We start from the raw sequence: 26,297 nt of genomic DNA on the forward strand, positions 1-26,297 counted from the left end.
GATTAGGGTTCTTAATGCCCTTTACGCAGCACTAAGATTAAAATCTAGTCATTAAGTGCACTTGTTGCAAATAAAAATGTATACCTACATATATTATCTACAGTGGTGTATCTACGGTTGAAACGTGAAAGTGGTGACAGCTTGTAATTGCTATTTTTACAGCACTATTAGAAGCAGTACTAGTGTAGAAGACAAATTTTTTAAATGAAATGATTTCCATGCCTCTGTGTGACTGAGCAACCTATATTAAATTCACAGTACCACTAAAGTAGAGAACAATGGACGATTTGGATTAATTTAGTTTTAATGACTTGCGTCATTGTGTCAATGGTTTGCTTTGCTACACTCGTGTAGCAGGTGATAAGCTGGATAACTCCTTCTGTCTTCTCCCCCTTCCCCAATTACTTCCCTGATTTATGGCTAGTAGCTGAAAGTTTGCAACTATCCTGAGGTGCAAAGTGGTAACATATTTATATCCCTTTAATAGACGGCAACAGCTTGTTTGACTCAATGGCGAGCGGGATGCGTCTGATCGTGAGTTGCATTTCTTCATTCCTCATTCTGTCCCTGCTGCTGTTCATGGTCCACCGTCTGCGCCAGCGACGGAGGGAGCGGATTGAGTCCCTTATTGGTGCTAACTGTAAGTGGTCATACATTTTCCTTATTCATTAATATGTAAACATGTAGCCATGTGGGTACTAATTTCTGTGAAGGCTTCAATTTCTATATAATCCAGAATTCCACCCTGTGGTTTAAGAAGTGAATGGTGAAATGGTGGAAAACCTTGCTGGGAAAGGAACTGAAGTGTGGAAGTTAGTCAAACCTGTGGCCACCCACCCTCTTGCCCAAAACCATAATTTAAAAACACTAAAATGGGGGCACAGAAACAAAACCTGTTGGAAGTGTTTCCAAAGGTAACCGGTCTGACTGTTTAGTCAAGGAAAAACAAGTAAGCAGGGGGAGACCATGAACCTGGAGCAAAAAAGTAAGCAGGGGGAGACCATGAACCTGGAGCCCTACCTCCTGGAAGTGAGAGCAGGCTACAGGATTGAGTACCGAAAACTTCATGAAGTGGCAGCTCAGCTGGGGGATATGGACAGTGGTAGTAGATACCTCTCACAGAGTTTGCAGTAGGCCATTTTGGGATGGTGAGGAAATGTTGCCTTTGGGTCAAAGGAGAGTAATGAAAACCTGTGCAACACAAAAAGACCTATTCGGTGGGAAGGTAATTGATTTGTTTGGGAATCAGTGGATAAAGGCAAGTAGATCTTTTGTGTGGGGGAAGGCAGGGAGGTATGGGAACCTGATATTTCCTGAATTTGTTGGGCTGGAAGTGAAGGGACTAGAGTTGCTCCTAACACCTCTTCCAGTCTGCACTACCTGGTTCATTTAGCCTGCCTCTGTTTGTCTTGAAATACTTCCCTTTTCTGGAGAAACAATCTAAGAGTAAGGAGCTGGGCGTCTATCCCCCAGCAAGGAGCCAAATTCTGATTTAATTTTTTTTACTTAGCCTAAAAAAAAATCTGTCAAAGCAGTGAGCCAGCCAAACTTAATTGCAAATCCCGCCCCGCCCCCCAAACTGCCTCCCCCTAGCTAAGAAAACATCAGGTAATGCTTGTCTCCTTCCTGGAGCATAGATAGACTTTGTGTACGGCATATTTTTTTCTTATCAAGAATGCACTGCAAAAGTTGAACTTGGGTTGAAAAAAAGAATTACCTCGCACTTCTGTTACAGCGAGTTCTAGAATTACTGGAGAACAGCTATGGTCAAACCATCCAATGTTCAAACACTTCTACTGGTAAAACCTGTCCCTTATGTTACTCCCACCATAGTGGACAGGAACTGGCCAAAACTATGATCATGGGAAGTCCTTCCACTGCTAATGTAGTCTTCACATGGTCAAAGTATGGTCTATTTGTGTCTTGTGCAGTAGGCCCATCATCATCAGAAGTACATTCACGTTGGATGGAAGGATTTTTGGTATTTATTTGACATTTTGGAGCTTTGTCACAGAAAAGTGAAGAAATGGTGGCTTATTGTTTTTCAAACCCATCTATTAATATTTGAAGAACATACTGAAGGTAGTGGGGCCAGAGTGGTGTAGGAAAGAACTGATGCACGTGGTGTGCAGAAAGTTTTCATTCACCCAAATTGTGTAAAATGGAAAACTGCCTTGGCAAGCTCTCTAGTAGTCACCTGCTAAGTCTTGAAAAATTTGAAGATGTTTGTAAAGGAAAAAAAGGATGTTGTCCTTGCAACTATTTCATGTTAAGTATGTTGCTGTGCAAGATTTTGTTGGTTAGTGTAATAATTGTGGGTTCTAATGCGTTGGTCAAAATAGGTTTGGCGTGTTTCTTGCCTCGTCTTAAGATATTTGGGGAAAAATATAAATGCAACTTTTCTGGCAAAAGTCTGTTATGGACTGGGCTTCAGGTGGGCGCTGGACTTCCAGATCCGGATGATTTGCAGTCAGTGTTTGAGATGATGGATGTCCGAAGCAGAGTAGACTTCCAAGCAGAGTTGTGTATCATAGGCGTACTGGTGAATCTTGATGCTGTTAACTGAGTAGTGCAAAAAGAACAATTGATGGACAGAATGCAGAACAGTGTCATACATTCACCCCAGTGCAAAGATCTGGGCCTAAATCCATTGTTTTTTTGCTCCCCATGCCATTCCAGGATTTAACCCAGCCAAATGCAAATCAGTCTTGACCGCGGTTCCTATGGGGACAGTCCAGCCTGAATTGCTAGGCCAGGTCCTCCCTGGACTGAAAATAAGCATTTGAGGCCTGTTTTCCGGGTTTCACCCCCTGATCAGCCAGGTCAGCTTGACTCCAGTGGCATGGGGAGCACGGGACCCACGTCTGGGCATACCTGTCCCACTCGGCGTGACACATGCAGAAAAAACAACAGGCCGAGTCCTTTAACGCTGCGTATTTTCCTTACTTATCGGACTCCATCTGGCGTTCCTTAGGCCTCCATTTGGGTTACTGCCAGCAGATCCATCCTTGGCTACGTCTGCCACACAAACTCACCTCTGATCCCACACTTACTCCAGTGCAGACTTCACTTCCAGCCCCTAGATCTGTGATTGTGCCATCTCTGGCGCTGATCCTAACATCACTTCAGGGTGCGCATAAGAGTGGGATGGTAGATTGTGTCAGAGGAAGCTGAGAGGTCCAGCAATATCAAGAGGCAGGGTAATCATCTGTGATCAGTAGGACATGGTTCACGATGTGTAAGGTCACAGTCTCCGTTCTGCAGCATGATTAAACGCCTGAATGGCAGTCGTGCAGGAGATGGTTAACAAAGATTTTGATTTCGAAATTGATCCCATACTACTTTTTAAATGATCTTGCTGATAAATGGTAGGCATGTCTAAATGTAAGCATTGGCATGACTAAAGTGATCTTTTTTCCCTTGTCTTTGTTTTCTTTGCAGTGCATCATTTTAATCTAGGCCGGAGAATGCCTGGCTTTGACTACGGCCCAGATGGCTTTGGAACAGGTCTTACTCCTCTTCACCTCTCTGATGATGGGGAAGGAGGGGCCTTCCATTTTCATGAACCACCACCACCCTACACAGCGAACAAGTATCCAGAGATCCACCATCCTGATGACCCACCTCCTCCTTATGAGGCATCCATTAACCCCACCATCATACTTTGCACCACCTCAGGTATGTGAACTTCCTGCACTTCGTTGCTTTGTGATAATTTTATGAAATTTTGACTGATGAAACATCATATTATCTGAATAGAGTGTTCTGTTACTGCGAGGAAGGGCTTTGGGCCAGAACCCCTGATGCACTGAAACTTGCAAGATGTGATGATGTCCCAGGCAGCATCCCATGCTACCACGTCCCAGAATCTTTCCCAGACCTGGTGAACTTGCTTATCAATTGCTCAACACACAGACCCAACCTCCTACACATCCCACACCTTGCAACTACAGATCACACATTCCAACTCATACTTAATAATGCTAACTTTGTTGTACTACTTCGACCAGACATTGCAGACCTCAGCACCTTTCACAAGCTTGACTCCCTTTTCGTCACAGAAAGGTGGTTCACACCCTGCATTCTCACAAATACTAGATGTCCTCATTCCTACTGGCAGTGGAATGTTTCGGCTCCGAAGCGTTTTTGTGTTTTGAAGCGGACATTTCGGCTCCGAAGCATGTTTGTGTTTTGAAGTGGAGGGTTTTGGCTCCAAACTGAATAGTCTTTGGAGCTCGATTTCGGATCTGGAGGTAATTTTAGCCTGCTCTGTCCGAGCCCGAAGACTTGTCAGTTTGTTTCGGTGCTGACCCGAGAGGCAGTGCGTCAAACATTCTCGGTGCCGACCTTGGCCAGAAAGCAGAGGTGGTGCCATAGCCTTATGAGTTTTGGAAGAGGATCTCCTCAGCAGAAGGAGACAGCAAATACACAGATGGGAACTTCATCCCTAAGTTCTCCTTCCTTACTTTCTACAATGGGGATACCCACAAATAGATCTATTCGCCACAGTAGACAACACACAATGCCCAAACTTCGCCTCCTCCACACCCTCTCTCTAAAGGCAATGCCCTATGGATGAATTGGTCAGGGATATTTGCCTACGCTTTGCCGCCTCTCCCACTTCTTCCGTTTCTGGTTTGGAAGCTCAGGCAAACATCACTCACACTGATTTTGGTAGGTCTCACATGAACCCGTCAACTGTGGTACACCACTCTGTTAGAGCTGTCAGTAGTTCCACATCAAAAGCTACATCTCACCTCCAGTCTCCTCACTCAGAGCCATGGAGAAATCAAGCATCCAAATCCCAAGGAGCTCAACTTAGTGAATTGGCTCCTGAAGTCCTAGAGTTTGGATATTTAAATTTGCCACCAAACTGTATGACTAGTCTGAAAGAAACTAGCAAACCTACTACCAGAGCTTGCTATGCAGCAAAATGGAAATGATTCGTTGTTTACTGCTTAACAAAATTCTACGTCTAGATGCTTCTGTTCAGAACATTCTGTTACCTTCTAAACCTACAACAATGTGGGCTAGCTTACACATCTATTTGGTTGCACCTTGCAGCAGTAGCTGCGTATTTCCAAAACAGACAGCATTCATCTTTGTTCAAAGTTCCAGGCATCAAAGCCTTTATGGAGGGCTTAAAGAGAGTTATACCACCAAGAATTCCACCGGCACCAGTGTGGCATCTTAAGGTTGTACTCACAAGACTTATGGGTCCACCCTTTGAACCACTACACAAGTGCCCTTTACAGTTTCTCTCATGGAAAGTTGCATTTCTAATTGCATTCACTTAATTTAGAACAGTTGGTGAGCTACAGGTATTAACCTTAGAAGAACCCTTATTTCAGCTCCATAAAGATTGGGAAGGAATTTGGGATTGGTGCAAACTACCCTAAGTGGTTTCTGCTTTCCATATTAACCAATCAGTTGAGTTACCTGTGTTCTTTCCTCAACCTGATTCAGTAGGGAAACGATGCTCTTCACACACTTGACGTCAGAAGAGCTTTATTGTTATATATTGAAAGAACAAAAGATTTTCGTAAAACAAAGCAACTGTTTTTCATTTACACAACCTCACAAAGGCAATCCTATTTCTAAATCTGGCATTTCAAGATGGATTGTTAAATACATTCAAGCTTGCTACGCAAAAGATAAAAGAACTTTATACCCTGTAGAGCGCATTCCACTCACAAAATAGGGGCACTTCTGGCCTTTTTAGGTAAGTCCTATAGCAGACATAAAGCAGCAACATGGTCTACACCACACACATTTACCAAACACTATTGTGTGGATGTACTAGAACGCCAATAAGTAAATGTAGGGCAGGCAGTGCTAAAAACACTTTTCCAGACGATTGCAACATCTACTGGTTAGCCACCGCTTTGGAAGAATACTGCTATACAGTCTATGCAAAGAATGTGTATCCACAGCACACAGGCCTAGAACGGATTGTTACTTACCCAGTAAGCATCTATTCTTTGCATGCAGAGCTGTAGATTCACATGCGCCCACCCTCTTCCCCGGGCAGCTGTACTTGTTGCAGTTCTCATTATTTACATTATCTACGCATGAACATCTCTTTACTGCACTCACTTACTCCATTCTCACCTTCTTGCGGGAAAACAATCTTCAATGGAGTTGATGCCCATGCGCACTATCACCGAATGGAAGAGTCACCTTACCTCGTGACTGGAAAGACTTCTTCGAAGAAAAACAACTTGCAAACATCCAGATCAAACACTAGATGGCAGGAGTATGCAAAGCATGTGAATCTACAGCTCTATGTGCCAAGAACAGATTCTTACTGGGTAAGTAACCTAATCCTTCTGCTTTCTAATGCTTAAAAGAAAGCAGAGCCACAGTGCTTTCCTTTGGACCTTCCAACCTCAGCCCGACCACTTCCTCAGCAGCTCAAGGCTACTCCAGAGGGCTGATTTATAGAAACCACCAGGCCCAGCCACCACTGCCGTAGTCACCCCAGTCCTTTCGTGGTTGGGGACCAGGTTCAAGCAGACCAAGTACAGATCACCGGGGGCACCATTCCATCCAGTCCTTCGTCCCTGAAGCATCAGCATCCACGCCACTTTAGTTTTCTTTTATCGACCCACAGCCATCTTGTGGGAAGCAGAATCAGACATTTTTGTCCAGGATGGCAGGTCATTACATCCGACGGGTGGGACCTCCAGATTGTCCAGCAAGGCTATGATTTTTTTTTTATTCCTTTCCAACCAACCCCAACTTTCCCCCACATCAGAGTGGCTTTCAGAGGAGCACCTTTCCATCTTTTTTTCTTTTTTAATGAAAATGTCTTTGATTTTTCGTTAATCAACAATAAGTCCAAGTACTTCACCAGTTGTGCCAATATTTAATTGTAAGCAGAATGAAAATATCTCATCCTGCGGCACCCCACCTGCCCACCTTCTTTAGGTACTAAGCGAAGAAAAACCCAACATATCGCATATCTATGGCATATACCATGCACACAGTTCGGCATCATATTAGAAGATTGAAAGTTAGTAGGCACATTCCATAGTGACATTTTCACTCAGTTGGCATCCAATAAAAAAATAACATATCCAGGAATATGCAAGTAATGGGGCAAAAGGAATGATGGTACCAGTTCAGTTCTCAAGTTGCCAACTCTACCTCATCTCTGGCATCCTGAGGATAAGTTAACAGATAGTTAAGCATGGATTGGGTCTTGGTCGAGAGCAAGGAGGCAACAATCCAGCATATAAGGACAATAGGTCATTACAATAATTAAGGTCAGATAGCCATTCCTTAAATTTCGGAGCACTTCCCTGCCCCCATCAACAGCCTTCACTCGACCAAGAGGAGGGCCAGTAACATATACTTCCTGAAACTTGCGCCGACCTTCTCCATGTCCTCCAAGAGAGCCACGAGTGGGGGTGATTGTCAGACCCTGACCTATCAAGACAGCGAGCACTGTGGAAACATCTCCCCAGTAAGCCTGTTTGGGTCCACATGCCCATGCAATGTGAAGAAAATCTGCCCCAGCCATTCCACAGCGGGTGTATTTGTCGTTCTGGGCGAAGCCAGTAGCAGTGAAGTCTGACGGGGGTATAGTATACTCTGTGGGGAAACTTGATTTATAATGCGGAGTCTGCTGCTAGAGGCAATCTTCCCTGTTTGTACACAGCAGCATTGCCATTGATAGTGTACAAGGGTGGTGCCTATCTCCACTTCCCACTGAGCTTGCCCCGTCCCCAAGTGCAAAAGGCCTCAACTTGCGCTGTACGATAAGGGGGGGAGGGGGACTAGATTTCATCGATTTTTAACCTGAAGTAAGGTATCTAAACTAGAAGGTTCATGAGGGAAGTCCTGATTGGCAGCTTTCACATTATATCCTAGCTGGATATACAGAAAGATGTCCAATGAGGATGGCGTCCCTCCACTGAAAAACTCAGCGTCTTAAAGGAGCATTCTTGATAGATTCCCCCCAATATTTAAATCTGCATTTTAGGAATAATTGTCTGCAGGTATTCTCGTGTGTGACCGGTAGCAGAGGATGATATGGGAACAGAGCAAGCTGGGAGTATAGCAACATTTTGCTTATTTTCGGGCTAGCTTATGCCAAGCATTAGAGGTACATGCAACAGTGGAATTTGCTAGCATGATTGAAGCTAATAAGGACCCCAACTATGAAGATGGGGAGAACAGGGGCCATACATCCCTGCTCCACTGCCAAATGGAGTAGGTCTGTACCGATGGATGGCATAATGCGCTTGAGCGCACCGATAGTACAGCTCCATATCTGGCGTCTTGAATCCTCTCTTAAACAAGCATTTGCAATGCAGTAGGTCTCGCATTTACGTGAGTTTGACCTATTGGCATTGTAAATGACACTGGCTTTTATTTGTGTTTCAAAAACCAAAACATAAATAAAAGGCAATGTAATTTACAATAAAAATAGCTCAAACTCTCGCTAATGCGAGACCTATTGCATTGCAAATGCTTGTTTCTGCTTGTCTTGCCCATGTCTATTGCACTTAATGCGGTATGTTTAAATTGAAGGATAATGTATGTCGAGGCAGAGTAACAATGATGCTCTCAACTTTATCTGTTAGAATGTTGAGCAGTCAGCACCAATAAAGATGTATAACTTCTAAAAACTCCCAACAATTTCAATATATGGGCAGGACATCCCCCCAGTTTCTTAATTTTTTTGCTGCTCACTGATCACAGAAGTATCTCCACATAAATAGGCGTTAGCAAGATTGATGTAGGCTGGAAGTGAGTGCAATGTTGTTACTTTTAGCTGTTGTCTCCACTCTGTTTCATAAAATCAAGAATTTCACTCATCTGGATGCGAAAAACCAACATTTCCACATTCTTCTTTAACCCCATGTGTGCACCCTGTCGGTTTTTTAGCTGCACGGGTGGTCGAGTCACCGAATAGTGGAATCTAGTCACGTTTTCTTAATGTCCGAAGTTCATGTACAAGAGTCCAAATTACACGTATATATTTTTCAGTGGAAATAATTTACAGGATTATTAGCCATTTAAAACCTGACTGTGTGATTGCTGGACGAGCACAGACAGCCCTGTTTACTAGTACATTGTACAGAGAAAAGTATCTATTTTGTATGAAGATATAACATTCTATTTTCTTGTAAAATTGTTATTTTCACCTTAGTTGGGATTTAATATTCATGTACATATCAACTTCCCGGGTCTTTCACCTTTTCACTACATTCCTTTTAGACTCTCCCATGTTAGAGAAGGTTCGTTTTAGGTTGATGTTTAGCGGAATGTTTTCACTTCTAGGTAGTAGAGTCTGGTTTGCTCTATCCCACTGTGGACTGAGTTGTCAGAGGGGTGGATAAAATGCTTTGACTTGGATTACAGTTAGGTCAACAGAACTTTGGCAGCATTGATTACCTTGACAGTGAGTACAGCAGTACATGTATCACTTATGGCTGCGCGGTGGAAATCTAATGCGAGCCAAACCATTCCCTTCAGAGTCGTAACAGGTTCGGCCGGCGTGGTTAACGGTGCATGCTCTGGAAATTTCAGTCTTCAATTTATGCCCCTGCCACCGTAGGGTCATTGACTCCGAGCTACTGCATATCCCCAAACGCGCGCGCGCAAAGAATACCATCGATTTGATTAGAACCATTCAAGTTCAATAGCGTGGGGGTATTTCTGCAGTCCTCTTTAAAAAGTTTTGTTTTCTGAGGCCGATTCAGTAAGCGTTACCGTACATGGAAGTAAGAACTGAAAAAAGATTTTTAAGCTCCTGTAAATTAAAAAAAAGAAAAACAAGTTGTGGATGTTGTTTTTTTCAAGACACCTGGACGTCACAAAGATACACAAGTAACCAGAGTAAACCTTTGTAGTATTTTTCACGCGAGAAAAAACACAAACTCGGATAAATAATATACATTATGAATATTTCTATATGCATAATGATTGTTGGGTATTTCAATATTTCGTTTAGTTATTTCCGCTTTGATCAGTGAAACTGTATAGAGGTCTACATCAGTGCTGCAGTTTTCTATAGCATTGTTATTTTTCTTTAAATAATTTAAACAAAGGAATTGGAACCTAAACTTTCATGAAAATCTGGTGTATATTTTAAAAGTCTCAGATGATACAATTCAGAAGAAATTGCGTGTTCTAAGTTGGAGAAGGGGCAGTTGTTACTTTAATAAATGGAAAGGAAAGTGTAAAGGTTGCGACAGCGCAATGACATAAGCTCAACTTGCGAGCGAGGGAGTGCGGCAGCGAGGCGAACGCGCGCTGCTGCTGCGCGTGCTAGCCACCGACTGGAATGGGCAGAGCCTTTGCCCAATTGCGTGCTGGCATTTATAAAAAAAAAAACAGTTGGTGGACAGAATGCAGAACAATGTCATACATTCACCCCAGTACAGAGATCTTAGCCTAAATCCATCGTTTTTTTGCTCACCATGGTGTTTCAGTTTGAATCCAGCCATATGCAAATCAGTCTTGATCCTGTGCCTCATGGGAACAGTCCAGCCCGAACTGCCAAGCCAGGTCCTCCCTGGACTGGAAACAAGCATCCTAGGACCGGTTTTGGGGTTTCACCCCTCTTCAGCCAGGATAGCTTGATTCCAGTGGCATGGAGAGCACGGGACCCACGTCTGGGCATACCCTTCCCACTCGGGAGGACAAATGCAAAAACAACAGTTGATGGAGAGAATGCAGAACAATGTCATACATTCACCCCAGTACAGAGCTCTGGGCCTAAATCCATCGTCTAAACTGGGGTGGCATGGTGAGCAAAAGAATGATGGATTTAACTCCGATCTCTTGACTGGGGTGAATGTTTTGATTTGTTCTGCATTCCATCCATCAATTGTGTCTTGCTTTCTCGCCCTAAGTGCGTCAGGTATGCTCAGACGTGAGTCCTGGGCTCACTGTGCCACTGGAATCAAGGTATCCTGGCTGAAGAGGGGTGAAACCCCGAAACCGGTCTTAGGATGCTTGTTTCCGGTCAAGCGAGGACCTGGCTTGGCAGTTCGGGCTGGACTCTTCCCATGAGGCACAGGGTCAAGACTGATTTGCATATGGCCAGGTCTAAACTGGGATGCCATGGTGAGCAAAAGAATGATGGATTTAACCCAGATCTCTTGACTGGGGTGAATGTTTTGATTTGTTCTGCATTCCGTCCATCAATTGTGTCTTTTGCTTTTTTTTAATAAAAAGCACGTGAAAGCCAATGGCAGCCGCGGAAAGCAAAACCACACGCAGGAGCATGTGAGCAGCTTTCAGAACCCCATTCAAAAGGGCTCACGCTGTGAGAGGAGTGCTACGCACTGCAACGCAGGCGCGAGCCCTAAAAATGACAGTGAGTGTCCCATTCAATACGGGGTTACTTGCATGCCCATGCTAGTCTAGTCATTTGAGTTTTAATTGACTGGAAGAAGTGGTGCCCCAGTGGGAGAGGTATGTTGAGGAATAGATATAAAAATTTGGGTAGTATGATCATTTTCATTAGCGCAATACGACCCGTTAGTAACAGGGGCAAGGAAATCCCGCAAGTAATACTATCAGTGATTGTGGATAGTGCTGTGTCATAGTCCACTTGGATGATTTCCTCTCTGCCTTTCGAGATTACCTCCCCCAGATATTTAAGTTCAGAGTGACACCTCTGCAAAGGTGAGTCAGGGATGAAAGGTTGTGTAGCCAGTGTGAGAGAGAAGAGGTGGGACTTTTCCCACTTAACCTGCACACTGGATAGCCCTCCAAATCGGACAGATTCACTGAGGACACCATTAAGGCTAAACTGCGAATATCTCAAGAGTAAGGTCGTCTGCGTATAGTGAGACTAAAATGTGCCTGAATAAGGTAACGGGAATGCATAGCACCTATCCATCTTGCTGCGAGAGGTGGCCAAAGGGGCCATTGAGAAGGCTCTGGCCTTGGTAGTAAAGACAGGTTGTTACTCCTGCTATTTCCTCGTGCTGAAGCACAGATGCCTTTGACCTGCTTTGGATCTTCACCTTCTGAGTGCCTTTTCTTCTGAGTGCCTTCCAATGGAAGCACAAATTCAGAATGCTCACACTGGCCCAAGTGCTTTCTGTGCTGGATCCGAGCAATTGGCTGGTTGCTTTGGATTTGCAGGAAGCATACTTTCATGTGCCTGTTCTACAGTCCCACAGACATTACTTGTAGGTGAAGATTAGTGGGAGCATCTTGGTCCTTACCACCACCCCTCAGGTATTCACATAAGTGATGGTGGTTGTTGCTGCTCATCTTCAAAGTTTAAGGATACCAGTTTTCCCCTACCTCGATGACTGGCCATTGAAGACTGTCTCGCAACAATCGTAGACCACCTCCAGACAAAAACAAACCACCCGATGACATTGAGGTTCCCGATCCATGAGCTGAAGTCACACCTGAATCATTTGCAGAGGCATCCCTTTATAGGGACCATTCTGGACATGGTGGAGTTCAGGACCTTTTCTCCATTATAATGAGAGCAAGACATTTGGGCTATGACTCCGGCCTGGATCTTTGTGAGAGCAACTCTGTGGCTTCTTGTCCTGCTGGCCTTCTGCATCTTGCTTGTCCACTTCACCACAGGGCATATGCGGGCACTGCATTGGGATCTGAAGTCTCAGTGGTCCGAGCACAGAGTAAACCTGTTGGATGTGAATCCGGTTTCAGAAGACACTATGAGATGTGCAGTGGTGGCTTCGAGAATGCAGTCTGACCAGCAGCAGACCCCGCCTCCATCTCCATCCAGAGTTGATGGTGCTGTTGGATGTTTCCCTTGAGAGGACATTTGTGAGAGGTGGAGATCAGGGGACTATGGTCTGCTTTGAGGGTTTGTTTCCACTGATCAAAAAATACCATACGGCTATTGTTTTGACGAGCATCCTCCTATCATGCTGGCAGACGCACTTTTTGTCGAAATAATCCAAGTTGACATTGATGATCCCTAAATATGGTGTGCAGTCCTCCGACATACTGCGGGACACTTAGCACACTCTAAATGAGCTCTGCATCTGTTAGGCATTTTTTTTAATGAATGTATTTTTAGGAAGCTGGCTCTGTATATGATATCATCACTAGTTATCACTGTGTGGTAATACCGTGCAAAAAGTCCAGGAGTTCCCTAAAAGTTGAGGGGGCTCAATGCAAAACCCAAAGTTCTTTATTTCTGGTAGTGTGGGCGAGTAGCGTTGGGCCTAAGACGGAGGAGCGTAAGACATTTATTGCATACACAGGACCAATAAAAAAACACACAACTCAAGTAGGAAATCCAGGCCAATTTTATTTCAAGAACCAGGTCTTCGTAATAAGGTAAGTACTTTTTTTTATTTAAAATGATTTACACTTCCAAGAATTGACACTTAGAAACTTTTTCACACTGTCCAATGTTATCCTATGGGGAAAACAATATTGCGGTTAAACAGGTGAGTATCGCACTTACGATTGCAGTCTTCAGAGCCAAAACTCAGCAAGGGCCAGGGACCAGGTAGGTACCAAAACTGCACCACCAGTAGCACAAGAGCAGCTGTGTGCAGAGGTCAAAATCTGAGTTTGACCCAATGCTTTCCAATGGAGACATGGGGTGCCTGGAGCCACACTGCTTGCAGTTAAGTACATTGGTTACAGGGGCCAAGCTTTAGGGGTTAGCACTAGCTTGGGGCCACAGAGCAGCACCAAACATACACCAGCAGCAGCACAGCGGTGGCTGGGTGCAGAGTGCAAATTTGATGTTGGTCGCCCAATATGTATCAATGAGGATTTTCCTGACAGAAGATGAACAACAGTAGAGGTAAGTTGCGATATAGGGGGCCGTAGGGGCACTGTCAGTTCAGCTCACCAAGGCCAATGGGCTTTGGGTGCCGGGTTCCTTCGGACGTTTGAATCTTCTTACCACTGCCGGTTGCGATCGGAGGGAGCCTCTGGATTCACACTTGCAGATGCCTTCGTGGAGGGCAGGAGAGGTCAACCAACGCTTGACATGAAGTCAGGACCGCTGTGAAGACTTTGCTGGACAGGTGAGCCACTCCGACTCGGGCCGTGGGCGTCTGGTGCAGAGTAGGCTGGGGAAGTGGATCTGCCTGGATCTGGAGACTTGGGAGTCCGTTTCTTCTGGACAGGTCTGCTGTCCTCTGGAGATTTAAGTCTTTATTGAAGACCACATTCTTTCCAGGGGTTGTGGAGGTTCTGCAAGACAGGTTGCAGGTTTCGTCGAAGCTATAGATGGGCTGGTATGGCTGGAGCCCAATCAGTTGTCGTCTTCTGGCTTCTGCTGTAAGGTGTCTTCTTTCTTCTTAGGTCGTCGCAGATCTAAGGTCCGAGTCTGGGGAAGCTACTAAATACTAAATGATAGAGACGTTTTAGGGGAGTAGCAGATAGGGCCAATTTGCACCTCTCCTCGGGTGACTACACCCTCTACTATGCCACACTCCTGTGGGAGGGGGCATTGGCCTAGCCCTGATTGGAGGGGTCCCCCATCCTCAAGATCGTGGGGACTGAAAAGTATGTGTTCGAGGCATATGAGCTGCAGATCACACACTTAGGATAGTATATCACCATCTGGTGTTGGGCTCGGATGCTTGCAGGTTGTTGTTGTCTTCGGAAGAAGTCTTTGTGTTCATGAGATATGTAGGAGAGTAGGGTCTGCGATCCTATGGTCACCCCAAATTTTTTGCTTTTTGCTACACTGGTTTTTGACATATTGAGGCTGTGGGCCTGCCAATCAGACCCCCAGCCTGCTGTTCTCTCTACTAAATTTACACTATGCACCCTAGGTGCATAACCAATTGGAAGTGGATCACCCTGTGAGCCCCTGTACCAGTGTACACTAGGTACCCAGGGCATTGGTGTATCTAAGGCCTGCCAGGGGATGAAGCATGTATTATGCCACCCCAGGCTTGGCCTAACAAATTTGACACAACTGGCTGATCACTCAGCTGGGGTAAGTTGGTGTAACCACCTCTTACTTGGGTGTAGTATACCTATACCTAACCTTAAATGGGACACATGTTAACCTATAAGTCACTCCTATGGCAGGCCTTAACAATCCTGAAGGCAGAGTGCTTGGTTCCATGTGAGATGGTGCTCTGGCATGAGCTGAGCCTGTCTGCAGTGGTCGGAACAACTTCCTTCTACTGTTTCCAGATATCGTCATACCATATACTCTTAAGTGCATTATGAACCTCGCGGTTAAATGCTAACTTTGGTTTGGCTTTATCAAAACATGTCGAGTAAGGTGTCATACGAATTGGAATACTAACCCCTCGCCAATTCTGGCGACGGGGTTAGCATTCCACCCTTCTAGAGGGACACGACATGTACAGTACCTGAAACCCGGGTAAAATCAGACATAGCCTCAGCTCCACAAAATGGATGCTGCCACCACAGACACAAGTCTGCCCTCCTGCTGCTGGGAGTCCTTCCAGCTTGGGAGGTGTGGACAAAGGGTTTCCTGCCAGGGGAGGTGCGTGCACCACCCCAGACAGGATTTTGTGTATTGGTCAGGTAGGGCTTGAAAGAAACCAGACATGCCTGAGGCTCACAAGGAGCCTCGGTGCATATGCCAGTTCAATCCGGTCCTGGGGCACACCAGTCCCGGGCCTGGGGCGAGCTGGACAAAGGATTGGGGGTGTAACCGCCCCCCTTCCTGGTCCCACCCTTAGGGAGGGACCTAGCAGGTAGTCCGGCCCCTAGAATCCGCTTAAAGGTAGGAGCTGTGTCCTAAGACTTCAGACATCCTGGAATCAACTTAACTACAAGAAGAAGACGGGAACTTCGACGTTCTGCCGCACAGAGGACTGAAGCCAATCTCCCCTGTGGTCAGGGAGTGACCACCTTGCTAACGCAAGCACCATCCAGCGAATCAACGTCTGCTTTGTCGCCGCCGCCTCCCGCCCGAGCCCAGAGACTGACAAGACCTGGACCTCCAGACCTCTCACCGCCCGATCCACAGTCCCTGAAAAAGAGGAACCTGTGGAGGCATCGAGACACGTGGAGCCAGCCATCTTGAAAAGACCACGACAAGCTGCAGGCGCAACAACCGAGGCTCCCTCCAAGTTGTGCTTTGGGATCTGAGAAGCCCAACACCCGAGCAGCATCTGCACCAAAGGTGAGCCCTCCAGCATCTCCACGATCTGCGTGGGGCCCTTCTGCATTTTGCCACTCGACGCGCCTAACCGGTTGCTGGCCCGCTGGCTAGTGGCCATCTTGGCGACGAACTTCAAGAACTACACCGCTGGTCTGGTTGCTCCAGACTGGCCCTTGCTCCCCTCCAAAGGAGCAGTCCCTCTGACCTTGCTGGTCAGAACCATCAGCTTATTTCGTTTTCCACAACAATTGCTTTTGCCAAAGCTTGTTTGCTTCGATCAAGTCGCCGACACCGCCGACAGCGAGAGCCTGCGTGGGACAGCTAGTGAACCGACTCCTGGACGTCGTCGACCTTCAGGGACCACGTGGCTGCAGAGACAAGCTACACCTTTCTTCCTGTTTGCACCCGACATCGCCTGGTACCCACCTGGTGCCACGCTGGTCACTGGCTAGTGACTGTGAACACTGTCCCCTCTGCTTACAGGTCTTCTACAACTCCGATCCACTCTTGGATCCACCGCATCTCTTCCGGACCGATCGCCTGCAGCATCTTTGTCTCCAGGCTCCATTGAACAGATAGAAGAAACCCGACGCACTTCGAGACCTATGCACCCGCTTCCTGTGGGTGAGGTAAAGCTGGCACTCCGGTGCCCAAGTGTAGAGTATCATCTCTAGTGTCTGTGTTTCCAATCTTGAGTTCATAGTCCATCCGGAAGATCCCTTTTGCAGTAACTTTGTAACTTTTACGCACCCATTGAAAACCTATGGGAGCTCGCGTGTGACTATTTGCTCTGCACACGCAACCCGTGGACCTCCTGGTCACTAACTGAAGTTAGCTCCTTGTAGGCCCAGCGATTCTAGAGGCCCTAGGCCTTTTCCCTTTTCTGTTCGTGGTACTTATACCACTATTTTAGTATATGGTTTGAGCGGCCACCAGGGCCTATCCATATAAAGTGCAACTTCTGTGTATTCTAACGTATTCTTGTTTAACGATTTGTGCTCCTGTGCTCATAAAGAGTCTAGGGGATACTTTGAGAAATAAATACATATATATTTTCAATATATATCTGTGTGGTGTCCTTTCATTGGTATAAAAGGGGGTTACATTTGGTAAAACAGCCTGCTTAACACGCTTCACGAGTTTAGCCTCAAAGACTGCTTAGCCTACGCTACCACTAGGGCAGCTAGTCCGAAAAGGTTGACTTACAACCACACCATAAGGGTTGCTTGGCATGGTACAAGGTGGTCACTTTAACTAGTGAACATCATATACCAGGCCAACTTCTCACAAGATAGATGACTTCTCCCTTGGACGACAGTGCGCATGGGCATCAACTCCATCAATAGATTGTTTTAATCTGCCATTGGGTTCGGATGCAACTTTTCCGCTCCGGTTGAAAATATCAATTCCAAGCTTTAAGAAGCGCAAAACTTCACACGAAACATCGAAGCACCTTCATTCTCGACATCGATTTCATCGGCTCGATTCCGGACGTCGACGCGGTCCGCTGGGCCTATCCACGCCGTGAGGCCTACGGCTCATGGAAAGGACGCCTTTCAAAAAATGCCCCCAGTGTGGAGCAAAATTTCCGCACAGCGACCATCACAAAGTATGCAACCTGTGCCTATCACCTGAACACGACGAGTCCAGCTGTCCAGCCTGCGCATCCTTTCGATCCAAAAAGACCATTCGAGAACAAAGGGCTCGAAGTCACATTATGGCACAGAGACTAGCTCCGGAACCAGAGGACATCTTTGATGAAGGCCCGATGTCCCAGAAGAAGATTTCGAAGATCTACAAATCATCTCCCAAGCAGACGACTCAGACGACCTCATCACTCCTGGGCAACGTGAGAGTACTACTGCCCCTGCCCCAACCCCTCCAAAACCAAAGGCATTGGTCAAGACTTCGCCTGCTGGCTCCAGTCGAGACCGAAAACATCCTTCAAAAGCCCCGCCTCCAGGCTCGGCTCTGAAGAAATACAAGCCTTCCGGTAGCTCGGGACCGAGCAAACCGCATGTCATTGTCCAACCGGCACCGAAGACAAAAGACCACTCTGCACCGAAATCGGCTCCAACGCCTTCAGCCCCGAAAACACCAAGGCCAATAGATAAACCGGCACTGAAGGTTCCCAAGCCTACAGATACAACTAAGGCTCCGAAACCATCACCGGCACCGAAACCATCATCGGTACCGAAACAAACGGCTAAGGACTCTCATACACCCCCTAAAGCCAAACACTCCACCGATCAACCAAAACTTCGATCGGACCCGAAAAAATCTGCACCAAAGACTGTTCCTGAGGAACAAGAACTTTTTCATCCAGATCCCATCGACCCAAGGCAGAAAAAGATTTATATTAATCCAAAGACTGGACATGTCACCGTGAAGGACTCTGCAACATCGCCAATGCCCCCTTCCTCTCCTATACTGCCTTCTAACCCACCCCCTCTGCCTACACCACCCTTACCTATACCCTCTCCATCACATACACCACCTCTACAGGATGATGATGATGACCTAGGGGGTGGGGGTGACCCTAATGATCCGTTCACGGATCCAGATACCTCACTACTGGATGACTGGGCATTCCCTCTACCAGACACTCCTGACCCTCAGCCATATCCCTCCAAACCATCTCCTTCAGACGATCACCTAGGGTTTGGCCAATTATTAAATAGAGCGGTACTTTACCACGGCGTCACAATGCACTCCGCACCAGAGGAAGACTTCCTATTAGACACTTTTGAACAATCTCAAAAGTCTGTACAAATTCTACCCATGATTAAAGGAGTCATAAAACACACACCCGAAGTATTTAAAGACCCCGTCCGTGCCAGGGTTCTTAACCCAAGGATAGAAAAGCAATATAGGCCTGCCCCTGAAGATCCTAATTACATCAAAGGGCAGCTCCCTTTGGATTCTTTGGTCGTTTCCAATGCTAGGAAACGCGCCAACTCCCAAACCACAGGAGATACACCACCCCCAGACAAAGAATCCAAATTGTTAGAAGCCTCTGGCAAAAGAGTAGCAACACAAGCCGCTAATCATTGGCGTATTGCCAACACCCAAGCCCTACTAGCACGCTATGACAGGGCCCACTACGACCAATTAGAGACTCTATTACAACATCTGCCAGAGCAATGTAAAACCCAGGCAAATGACCTCATCCAGGAGGGAAAACTTATTTCAAATGCGGCAATTAAATGTGCGCTTGACGCCGCAGACACCGCCTCTAGAGCAATTAACACAATTGTGCTCCTTCGACGACATGCCAGGCTACGCATTTCAGGCTTTAAGCCAGAGGTCGAAACTACCATACTTAGTCAGCCATTCAACCAGGAACAGCTCTTTGGGCCAGCAGTAGACACTGCCCTTGGAAAAATGAAGGACACAGAGACGGCTAAGTCCATGGGAGCATTAGAGTCTCCACAACCACGTGGCTCCTTTCGGCGCTCCTTCTACAGAGGAGCCTCCAGAAATATGGGAGCAGACACCTCCTCTACATTCAAAACCGCTACACAAACATCCCCCAGTAGAGGATATTTTAGAGGCCGATACAGAGGAAACAACACCAAAGGGCGAGGTCGAGGTAATAACACCCGCACCTCCCGTGCCACAAAACAGTGATTTTCCTTCACACCCCCCAGACCATTCCACTCCAGTCGGGTGAAGACTAAAACAGTTCCTACCTGTCTGGGACTCCATCACAACAGACAAGTGGGTAAGACAAATTATCGAGTATGGTTACTGCCTGGAACTCCTCCCCCCCCCCCCCCCCCCCCCCCCCCCAGCTCACACACACACACATACCACCCAAACAGCATTCCATGTCACCAGACCATGTTACGCTCCTCAAACAAGAGGTTCTCTCATTGCTTCAAAAACACGCAATAGAACCAGTTCCCTTAGAACATCAGGGTACAGGGGTATATTCACTCTACTTCCTAATCCCCAAGAAGGACGGGACTCGAAGACCAATACTCGACCTCAGACCCCTAAATCTGTATATATACCCAGATAATTTCCATATGATCACTCTTCAACAAGTGCTCCCACTACTGCAACAAGACGATTTCCTTGCCACACTAGATCTCAAGGACGCCTACTTCCACATTCCCATACATCCAGCCCACAGGAAGTATCTAAGGTTTGTGGTGGGCGGAGAACACTACCAGTTTACAGTCCTTCCATTCGGGGTAACAACCGCACCCAGAGTATTCACCAAATGTCTGGCAGTAGTAGCAGCACATCTCAGAAGACCACAAATGAATGTCTTCCCGTATCTAGACGACTGGCTAATAAAAGCCAAGTCATTCAACAAATGTGTTATACACACTCACCAAACCATCCAAATCTTACACAACTTGGGATTCACAATAAACTATCCCAAATCTCATCTCCAACCCTCTCACATACATCAGTATCTAGGAGCCACCATAAACACCTCCACAGCCCTAGCATATCCCAGCCCAGCCAGGATAGCCAATATACAAGCTCTTATCACAAAATTTAAAATCCAACACTTTCTTCCAGCAAAAGGGTTCATGCAACTCATAGGCATAATGGCGTCATGCATCTTCATTGTGCCTTATGCAAGACTTCAAATGCGTCCCTTGCAAGAATGTCTAGCACGTCAGTGGAAACAGGCTCACGGACAACTTACAGATCTGGTGTTGGTGGACAGCCGCACACATTGCTCTCTGAAATGGTGGAACATAACAAACCTGTCCAAAGGGCGGCCGTTTCTAGAGCCTCTTCCACAGATAGTGCTGACAACGGACGCATCACTCACAGGATGGGGAGCCCATCTCCTCTGACACACCACTCAGGGCAAATGGACCAGTCAACAGAAAGTGCTCCATATCAATTACCTGGAACTGCTAGCAGTGTTCCTAGCACTGAAATCATTCCACCTACATCTCCAGAACAAAACTGTCCTCATCCGGACAGACAACATGACAGCCATGTATTGCATACAGAAACAAGGAGGCACACATTCTCTCCAGCTGTTTAAGCTCGCACAGAACATTTGGAGATGGGCCATTCCCCAGAACATATACCTACTTGCAGAACACCGTCCAGGGGTTCACAATCAAATTGCCGATCTGTTAAGTCGACAAACTCAACAGATCCATGAATGGGAACTACATCCCCAAGTCCTACTGCCCTTTTTCCAACAATGGGGCCAACTAGACATAGATCTGTTCGCCATACACAAACGCAAAATGCCCAACCTTCGCCGCCAGGTTTCCCCACCCGGAGTCAAAGGGCAATGCGATATGGATGAACTGGTCAGGCAGATTTGCCTACACTTTTCCGCCTCTCCCACTCATTCCATTAGTGGTAAGCAAGCTCAGGCAACAGTCTCTCAAACTGATACTAGTAGCTCCCACATGGGCACGCCAGCCGTGGTTCCCAACACTACTGGAACTCTCGCTAGTTCCACACCACAAACTACATCTCTCCCCGTCCTTATTAACCCAGAAACATGGAGAAATCAGACACCCAGATCCAGGTCAACTGAATCTGGCGATCTGGCTCCTGAAGTCCTAGAGTTCGGTTACCTCAACCTGCCACCAGACTGCATGAATATTATAAAGGAGGCCAGAAGACCTACCACTAGAGCTTGCTATGCTGCAAAATGGAAAAGATTTGCCATTTACTGCACTAGCAATCCTATAAACCCACTGGATGCATCCATCCAGGACATCATTTGGAATACTCATCCATACGTCTCCACCTAGCAGCATTAGCAGCCTACTTACAAAATCGACAACACTTGTCACTCTTTAGAGTACCTGCGATCAAAGCCTTCATGGAAGGTCTTAAAAGGATTATTCCTCCCAGATTACCACCCTCTCCAGTGTGGAAACTAAACATTGTTCTTACCAGGCTCATGGGACCCCCATTTGAACCGCTGCATAAATGCAAACTACAGTTCCTCACATGGAAAGTAGCTTTCCTTATCGCTATCACATCCCTCAGAATGGTAAGTGAATTAACCATACAAGAACCATTCTTACAATTACACCGTAACAAAGTGGTTCTTAGAACAAATCCGAAATTCCTCCCAAAAGTCATATCTCCGTTCCATCTTAACCAATCACTGGAGTCACCAGTGTTCTTCCCAAATCCTGACTCGGTAGCTGAAAGAGCTCTTCATACCTTAGACGTTAAAAGAGCCCTTCTTTACTACATTGACAGAACCAAATCATTCCGCAAAACAATTGTTTGTAGCTTTCTCTCCACCACATAAAGGCAACCCCATTTCCAAGTCTGAGATAGTTAGGTGGATAGTTAAATGTATCCAAATATATTAACACAAGGCTAAACGCACACTAACGGTTCCCCCTAAAGCACATTCCACACGCAAAATAGGGGCTTCCATGGCATTCTTAGGAAACATTCCCTTAGAAGATATTTGTAAGGCAGCCACATGGTCTACAACACACACCTTCACTAAACACTATTGTGTTGATGTGCAAGCAAAGCAACAAGCTTCTGTGGGACAGGCTGTCCTTAAAACTTTATTTCAAACCGCTGCAACCGATACAGGTGACCACCGCTAGGGGAAATACTGCTGTTCGAGGCATGTGGGCTGCTGAATTCATATCTGTGCATAGATCGCCGCCTAGTGTTGGGTCCGGATGTTTGCACGTTGTTGTCCTGGAAGAGTCTTTGAAGTATCCTGAGATAGGTGACTCCTCCCCTGGACCACAGTGCGCATGGGCATCCTCTCCATCCTCAGATTGTTTTTTTCCGCCATTGGGTTCGGATGTGCTTATCTTGACTCAAGTTAGGAGAATTTAGTTTCAGGCCAAAAGGCCTTTAGTTTTCGTCGGTACTGTTCCCGATCGGTATCGACAGCTTACTTGCTAGTTTAGCAAACTTATCAGGTTTTTTCAGATCCGTTTAATCCGACCATCGACCTTACATCGACGATGGAATCGAGGACCCCATTCAAACGGTGTCCTGTTTGCCACGCAAAATATCCACATGTCGACGTCCACCCGGTGTGCAACAAATGCCTCTCTCCGGATCACGACGAATCGAAATGTATGGCCTGTGCCCGATTCCGATCCAAGAAGACTCTCCGGAATCGACGAGCAGCGAGATTAGAAGCGCAGCAATCGGCACCGGCCCCGACCAACATCTTCAGCACCGAGGACGAAGATATTGAAAGCGTGGAAGACCTAAACTCAAGCCCCGCTTCCAAACACGATTCCCGATCGGAAGACGCAGATGAAGCGCTTTTTCACAGGGAAGAAGGGATGTATGACGTTACAACGCATGCTTTTACAACGCATGCTGTTACAAGTAAAGTTTTTCAACGCATGCGACGTTACAACGCATGCTTTTACAACGCAAGTCTTTACATCGACATACACTAGATGGCGTGCTGACATTAGAAATGTGTAATTTACTATTCTAACTCCAGTCCACGTTGCAGTAGGGAAGGTGTTTGGATAGTAAACTACACTATTTCTAATGTTAGCACGCCATCTAGTGCAAGTCGATGTAAAGACTTGCGTTGTAAAAGCATGCGTTGTAACATCGCATGCGTTGTAAAAGTTTCGTTGTAATGGTAGTGCGGTGTAAAAGTTGCGTTGTAAAGGTTGTTCCCCGGAAGAAGCCGACGATGAGGTAGGGGACTACGATGAGGCCTTCGGGGCCGAAGAAGATAGCTCTGGTGAAGAACAGGGCCTACCCGGCCAAACGGAGGCTATCAAAGTGCGTCAGTCTACGGCTCCGGTCGAGGGATCGCCTTCGGGCCTTACCCGAGATCAATCCCGCAGTTCTTCGGCCCCGCCCTCTGGCCCGGCCTCGAACATCCAGCGAGAGCCATTATTACAGAAAAAGACTGGTTTCCCTTCAACGAAACCGAAACCAATCGTCGCACCGGTTCAACAGAAACCGAAAGTGAAACTGGCAGTGGTCGGCTCGAAGACCTCCACTCCTTTGACGCCAGCCAAAACCATCGGCTCCGAACGCACAAAAAGGGATTTCGGCGCCGAACTCGCTGCAGCGGATGACGGCACCGATCCAAAAAGGAAGGCCATCAGTACCACCAAAGCGCCTCGGCCCCCGGCACCGAAGCAATCGGCCCCGACCACCAAGGTCAAAATGGCCGCTCCATCGGAGTCCACTTCAAAGGCAGCGACTACGGTCCAGTCATCGACACAGTCGACCGCTACTACCTCTCCTCGACTCGATGACCCGGTGGCTCCGAAGAAGTCCACGCCTACCTCTACAGAACCACTCGGCACCAAAGAACCTTCGGCGTTCTCGGTGCGACAAGTTGCAGCGTCATTGCAACGCATCAGAGAATAGGCAGCCCTCCAGTCCACGTCGGGCTCCGACCCGAAAAAGGCTCCAAAGGCACCTTCGGCACCAACCAACATCACTTTTGGTTTGCCGCCGTCCACAGCGCCAAAAATATTCTAGATCCGAACACGTGTCACCCACACACGGTCCCCTTCTACTGGACACTCTCCTTCTGGGCCTTCACCGTCCCAAATCATCGACGCCGACACCGGCAGGCTCACGCTCCGAAAACGGAAGGTCACTTCAGACCAGGCTTTGGACTCTTACAGAATCCCTCTAAAGCAAAAACTGCCAGCAGAATCGGAACCAGTTCTATATGAACGCCTCCACACCTCCTATCCAGATCCCCAGTCATTTTCTCCGATGCCCTCCGACACGGACGCAATGGAGGATTACATGGGTGATGATACCACCTACCCCAGGGATATAGATCCTGAGGAGCAGCAGGACCCAGATCAAGCTTGGGATGACCCTGCAGACCCGGGTGCCACAACAGATACCCAGGACACGCAACTTTACGGCGCAAAAACATCTCCCACAGAGGACACTGCTGCCTTCAACGCCCTCATTGAACGTGCTGCAGCCAGTCATGGAGTGCAACTCCACTCTGACACAATTGAGGATGATTTCTTGGTGGACACTTTCGCCTCCTCAGAGAGGACTGTCAAGACTCTGCCCATGTTGAAAGGTGTCCTCAAGCCAGCAAAGGACATTTTCAAGCAAACAACCAGGGCACGGGTGATAAACCCCAGGATCGAGAAAAAATACAAACCTGCGCCCGGGGACCCTATGTACATTAGAGGTCATTTACCTCTGGACTCCATGGTGGTTGCTAACGGGCGCACTCGCAGACAACTGGTGATGCTCCTCCCCCGGACAAGGAGTCCAAGGTGCTGGAGACCTCCGGCAAAAGGATTGCAGCCCAAGCAGCAAACATCTGGCGCATTGCCAATACACAGGCACTCCTGGCTCGCTACGATCGCTCACACTATGACACGCTAGAGTCACTACTCCAACATCTACCAGACGAGTACAAAGAGGCGGCGGAGCTCCTCATCAGAGAGGGACAACTTCTCACAAACGCATCCATTAAGTGTGCACTAGATGCTGCCGACACAGCTGCGAGGGCGATAAACACCAGCGTCATGTTACGACGACCCGCTTGGTTAAGAATCTCCGGATTTAAACCCGAGATTCAAAATAACATCCTGAATGAGCCTGTCAACCCCGACTACTTATTCGGACCAGAAGTTGACACCACCCTAGAAAAGATCAAAAAAGACACAGACACTGCAAAGTCAATGGGGGCTCTGCAAACGCAGACATTTCGTAGTGGCTCCTTTCGTCGCCCCGGAAATAGGGGAGCGGCTAGAGGACAGGGGTCACAGCAAACATACAATAAAGGGGGCACACAGAGTACCTACGATAAAAACACCAGAGGTGGATATCGTGGCTCCAGCACCAAGGGCAGAGGACGCGGTTACGGCAACACCAGGTCCTCACCCAAGAACAATCAGTGACGCCCTCTCCCTTCCCCCTGACCACATAACACCTGTCGGGGGGAGACTCCAGCGGTTCCTGTCCACGTGGAATACCATCACCACCGACAGGTGGGTCAGGGATGTTATCCAGCACGGTTACTGTCTCGAATTAACCTCCACTCCACCCACAATACCGCCAAAGCACCGTCCTATGTCCTCAGAGCACTTAGCATTATTGCAGCAGGAAGTGCTAAGTATGCTGCAAAAAGGTGCAATAGAGGTCGTGCCCGTCCACCAGCAAGGGACAGGGGTGTACTCTCTGTACTTCTTAATACCAAAGGAGGACGGGTCACTCAGACCTATACTAGACCTGAGACCCCTCAACCACTACATTCTCTCAGGGCATTTCCATATGCTCA

General features: G+C 47.1%; 1 protein-coding gene across 12 annotated transcripts in view; it reads left to right on the forward strand.

The window, feature by feature from the left end:
* The window catches only part of DGCR2 (DiGeorge syndrome critical region gene 2), a 375,101-nt gene that overhangs the window by 334,129 nt on the left and 14,675 nt on the right, over nt 1–26,297 (forward strand). For all 12 annotated transcript variants that reach the window (XM_085634829.1, XM_085634831.1, XM_085634837.1 and 9 more), the window contains 2 exons: nt 488–640; nt 3,442–3,678. In XM_085634829.1, coding sequence (XP_085490955.1) covers nt 488–640; nt 3,442–3,678 — 390 coding nt within the window. The remainder of the gene's footprint in view (nt 1–487; nt 641–3,441; nt 3,679–26,297) is intronic.

The sequence above is a fragment of the Triturus cristatus genome, chromosome 11, assembly GCF_964204655.1.
Source record: "Triturus cristatus chromosome 11, aTriCri1.1, whole genome shotgun sequence".
Classification (NCBI taxonomy): Eukaryota; Metazoa; Chordata; class Amphibia; order Caudata; family Salamandridae; genus Triturus; species Triturus cristatus.